The 5,480-nt window shown below is 40.3% G+C and overlaps 1 protein-coding gene across 1 annotated transcript in view; it reads right to left on the bottom strand.

The window, feature by feature from the left end:
* DNAH8 (dynein axonemal heavy chain 8) overlaps positions 1 to 5,480 on the bottom strand; it is a 333,448-nt gene that overhangs the window by 251,009 nt on the left and 76,959 nt on the right. The window contains 3 exon segments of the mRNA XM_017870032.1: positions 2,173 to 2,292; positions 3,720 to 3,836; positions 4,232 to 4,312. Of these exon segments, the coding sequence (XP_017725521.1) occupies positions 2,173 to 2,292; positions 3,720 to 3,836; positions 4,232 to 4,312 (318 nt within the window).

Here is a 5,480-nt window from a genome sequence, read left to right as displayed (position 1 = left end):
GCCACCTCGCCCGGCTAATTTTTTGTATTTTTAGTAGAGACGGGGTTTCACCGTGTTAGCCAGGATGGTCTCGATCTCCTGACCTCGTGATCCGCCCGTCTCGGCCTCCCAAAGTGCTGGGATTACAGGCTTGAGCCACCGCGCCCGGCCGATATACTCATCTTAAACTTGACCACACCAAGAACAGGATGTTAAAATGGGTCACCAGATGGGCAAGGTGGCTCAGACTTATAATCCCAGCACTTTGAGAGGATGAGGTAGGAGAATCACATAAACCCAGGAATTCTAGTCTGCAGTGAGCCATGATCTTGCCTCATCTCAAAAAATTCCAGGCTGGGTGGCAGACCTCATCTCAAAAAACTCCAGGCTGGGTGGCAGACCTCATCTCAAAAAACGAAATTAATTAACTAATTTAATGTCATGGGTTGTTTGGTGTTGTCTCAGTTACAGCCAAGACCCCAAAACTGAGAACAAATAATTTTAAGGCTGGCCATGGTGGCTCACATCTGTAATCCCAGCACTTTGGGAGGCCAAAGTGGGTGGATCACTTGAGCTCAGGAGTTCAAGACCAGCCTGGGTAACATGGTGAAACCCTGTCTCTACAAAAAAAATTTTTTTAATTAGCAAGGTGTGGTGGTATGCACCTGTAATCTCAGCTACTTGGGAGGCTGAAATGGGAAGATCACTTGAGCCCAGGAGGTCAAGGCTGCAGTAAGCCATGACCACATCACAGCAGAACAACCTGGGTAACAGAGCAAGACCCTGTCTCAAAAAAAGAAAGAAAAGAAAAGAAAAGAAAAAGAAAGAGAGAGAGAGACGAAAGAAAGAGAGAAAGAGAGAAAGAAAAGAAAAGAAAGAAAGAAAGAAAGAAAGAAAGAAAGAAAGAAAGAAAGAAAGAAAGAAAAGAAAAGAAAAGAAAAGAAAAGAAAAGAAAAGAAAAGAAAAGAAAAGAAGGAAGAAGGAAGGAAGGAAGGAAGGAAGGAAGGAAAGAAAAAAGAAAGAAAGAAAAGAAAGAAAGAAAGAAAAAGAAAGAGAAAGGAAGGAAGGAAGGAAGGAGTTCAGTTCAAGATGTAAATTCATGTCTTGAATTTATGAGAGAGGTCACATTACGTGCTGGGACTTGAAAATGATTAGACAGGGTTTCTGTCTTTGTGCTTTTGAGTCAATGGAGGATAAATAGGTATCCAAATAGTTTCAACATAACACAATGCTGAAGAGGTTAGATTTTATCCTGCAAAGACTATGTGCTACTGCCAAGAAGGATTTAAGCTGGGGTGTTGCACAATCAGATTTGATGGCAATGTGGATGGATGTGTCAGGGCAAACATGGAAGCAGTGAGACCAGTTGGATCACCAAATGAATTGCTAAAGTCAAAATGAGCAGTAAGGGCGTGACCTAGAAAGGGAAAGAACAGGCTGAAATTCAAGCAAAATCTGAGTAAGAAAAAAAATCCTAGGCTGGGAGTAGTGGCACATACCTGTAATCCCAGCACTTTGGGAGGCCACGGCTGTGGATCACCTGAGGTCAGGAGTTCGAGACCAGCCTGGTCAACATGGCAAAACCCCCGTCTCTACTAAAAATACAAAAATTAGCTGGGCATGGTGGTGCACATCTGTAATCCCAGCTACTTGGGAGGCTGAGGCAGGAGAATCACTTGAACCTGGGAGGCAGAGGTTGCAGTGAGCTGAGATCGTACCATTGTACTCCATCCTGGGTGACAAGAGTGAAACTTCATCTCAAAAAAAGAAAAAAAAAAAAAAGTCCCGGCTAAGCCTCTCAGGACTGGCTGGATATAGGAAATGAAGGGGTGAGGAAAGGAGTCTAGATGATTCCCAGGTTTCTGACTGACTTAGAGGGAAAGTATGTTGGAGTTAAAGCCACGAGAAAGATGATATGGCCCTGGTAGCCATGCACAGTGGAAGAAGAGCTGTGAACCACTTACAGAGCCTCAGGAAATGCCAGCATTAGGCTTAGGATATCAACAAAATGTTAGTCTAGGGTGTGGCCAGGGCTTTTGCTGTTGAAGGTATGAAAGTCCTTGGAGCAGAGAATGTCCAAAAAAAAAAGTCTAAATGCTACTGACCCAGGTTTCTACTTTTAGACTGAAATTTCACATTTTAGGTTTATAAGCCAATATTTTTGTGATTCTAATTTAATGAACAAATGCATACCTCATTGAGGGTCAACATCTCTTCTACTTTGATAGCACCACTTTCAGGCAGAGAAATCAACACAGTTTTGGCTATCTCCTTTAGAACTGTATCAATATGCATTTCACACAAGTCACTGATCTACAAGGAAGAAAAATGTAAGAAAAAAAACTCCTTTCCTTTAGAGCTAGGTTTTCATCCAAAACAGGCTTGAGTTATAAATTAATTTAAAAGGCTAAATCTAGAAACTTGCATATTGAGCCAAGCATAATTTGGTGAACATTTTAGGAGGACATCTGCAAAGAAAGCTTGACATACAACTAAATTTTTCTTGAGCAATAACATGTGCCATAACCTTATATGTGTTATCTCCTTTAATCCTGATTCCAGCACGGGAGGCATTGATATCCCAGTTTTACAACGAAAGACACCAAGGCTCTGAGAAGTAAAGCAACCTGGTAAGGAACACATAGCTAGTAACAGGCAGAGAATCCTTATTTAACTCCAAAGCCCCTGAGTTTGTGTATTACACCATGCTGCCATGACAGACAGACTAGCACATCTAAAATGACAGTCACGTTCTATGTAGCCAACACGTCAGAAATCAATAGACCATCTTCAATTTGATGATCATCTCATCTAGTTAATGTTAAATACATTAATATTAATATTTAAGCACTCTCCTCTGCCACTTTTGACAGTCTACAATTATCCTATATTCTAAGCTATAGTGTGAAGTTGAACCGTCATTTCAACATATTAAAGGCAAGGTAATTCAGGAATAAGAACAAAGCAACCTTAAATGAAGACCCCAATCCAGTAAAAGAATATAAAGCTTTTTTTTTTTCTTTGAGACGGAGTCTTGCCCTGTCTCCCAGGCTGAAGTGCAATGGCATGATCTCAGCTCACTGCAACCTCCACTTCCCAGGTTCAAACAATTCTTCTGCCTCAGCCTCCCGAGTAGCTGGGATTACAGGCGCCCACCACCATGCCCAGCTAATTTTTGTATTTTTAGTAGAGATGGGGTTTCACCATGTTGGCCAGGCTGGTCTCAAACTCCTGACCTCGTGATCCACCCACCTCAGCCTCCCAAAGTGCTGGGATTACAGGTGTGAGCCACTGTGTCCGGCCCAAAGCATTATATTTTAAACCTAATGGATGTCCTTTTAGTTAAAAGTCATACCCTTTAAAGAGCTTTCGGCCGGGCGCGGTGGCTCAAGCCTGTAATCCCAGCACTTTGGGAGGCCGAGACGGGTGGATCACGAGGTCAGGAGATCGAGACCATCCTGGCTAACACTGTGAAACCCCGTCTCTACTAAAAAATACAAAAAACTAGCCGGGCAAGGTGGCGGGCGCCTGTAGTCCCAGCTACCTGGGAGGCTGAGGCACGAGAATGGCGTAAACCCGGGAGGCAGAGCTTGCAGTGAGCTGAGATCCGGCCACTGCACTCCAGCCCGGGCGACAGAGCGAGACTCCGTCTCAAAAAAAAAAGAGCTTTCATAATAATCAAACTATTACTTATATCCTGAGTATATATGTTGATAGCTTTTTAAATGTATAGATCATACCTTCTTTAAAAGTTGATTGAACATATCCAAAACTGATTCAACTTCTTGAAAGAAGCTTTCCAGTGTTAAAGATGACCATGTTAACACTGTGAGTCCTTGCCTCAACACAGATTCCACCTAAAGGAGGTAAAAACACAACTACTTCTATTAACAGGAGCGTCTGCACTTATAGAAGAGGATTTATCACCTGCAAATACTATATGTTATATTTTCTTACATATATTTTCCCTCTATTACACCGAATAAAGATGACTTTTTATTTTTAACCATCTTTGGCTGTCCAGGAAACAATCATGAATTTTCAGAAAAAGTGCTCATGATTTGGATTTAGTTGTTTTTTCAAAGGCAACAAAACTTAGACAAGAAATACTATAGAAAAAAAGAGCTATAAAATTGAACTAGAGAGATAGAGGGTCTAAAGAAGAATAGATGTTTCAAAATCCATAATTTATAGAACTGAAATCGAATTTTAAATAACAGGAAAATCAATATAAACCTTCAGCAATACCAACCTTTTTCATTTTAGGGGTCATCAAATTGACAAATACAGAAGGCACTTCCTGACATAACTCATCATAATATTGCAGAAGACCCTGTAAGAAGTTGAAATGGCATGTTTTATTTTAATTCATTTTAAAGTAGCAGTCACATTTTGATTCATGCCAGGAAGGTTTCATAATCCCAGTTTCTTCTTGGTCCTGCCATGATGACAGCTGCCCATTTGAACTTATGCTGTTTTACCATACTTTTTCTGTACCTGTAAATTACCTGAGCATCTCCTTTAAACAAGTCAATAGCAATTTCTACATCTTCATTTTTCATATTTATTATTTGTCTGTCTAGATGTATATTAAGTAGTTTGAATTATCTTGTGATATCTGTCATTACACATTTCCTCTTTTGTTCCTTATATTCTGACACATTAAAACATACTCATCTTATCACTGATGCCACACTTGCTTTCATAAGTCAAAATAAATTTAGCTTCTCCACACAAACAGAATAAGGTTTTACAATATCTCTTAGATGTTGTTTTAAAGATGATCCATGATGATCAATTTTTCACTATTTTGTAATTTACTACACTATAGTGTGGGAAATGCGGATTCAAGTTACTTTATCTCCAAATGAATAATCTTAAACTGTTTCAATTTTTACCTAATAGTTTCAAAGCTCTTGATTCCTCTTTCCCCTTTATACATTACTTGTAGTTGAAGTTTTATTTATACTTGACACTGGCTAAAGAACTTTGACTTTCTTGATATTGTTCAATACTAGCTAAAATCTTGTAAGTGTAATGCAAACTATATTAGCTTCGATTTATAACAGTACATTTAAACCCAATCCTCCAAAATCACAGCTAGCCAGTAAAAAAGCTCGTGTGTAGCTTCTGATGCCAAAGTCAGTTTCTACAATGCTAATGTTACTCTAGTTTAAAAAAATATAAAAATAGGCTGGGCACGGTGGCTCAAGCCTGTAATCCCAGCACTTTGGGAGGCCGAGACGGGCGGATCACAAGGTCAGGAGATCGAGACCATCCTGACTAACACGGTGAAACCCCGTCTCTACTAAAAAATACAAAAAACTAGCCAGATGATGTGGCGGGCGCCTGTAGTCCCAGCTACTCGGGAGGCTGAGGCAGGAGAATGGCGTGAACCCAGGAGGTGGAGCTTGCAGTGAGCTGAGATCCAGCCACTGCACTCCAGCCTGGGTGACAGAGCGAGACTCCGTCTCAAAAAATAAATAAATAAAATAAAATAA

The sequence above is a fragment of the Rhinopithecus bieti genome, unplaced genomic scaffold, assembly GCF_001698545.2.
Source record: "Rhinopithecus bieti isolate Rb0 unplaced genomic scaffold, ASM169854v2 scaffold_4553, whole genome shotgun sequence".
Classification (NCBI taxonomy): Eukaryota; Metazoa; Chordata; class Mammalia; order Primates; family Cercopithecidae; genus Rhinopithecus; species Rhinopithecus bieti.
Note: the sequence above shows the minus strand (reverse complement) of the source record. Positions and strands in the feature narration are given on the sequence as shown.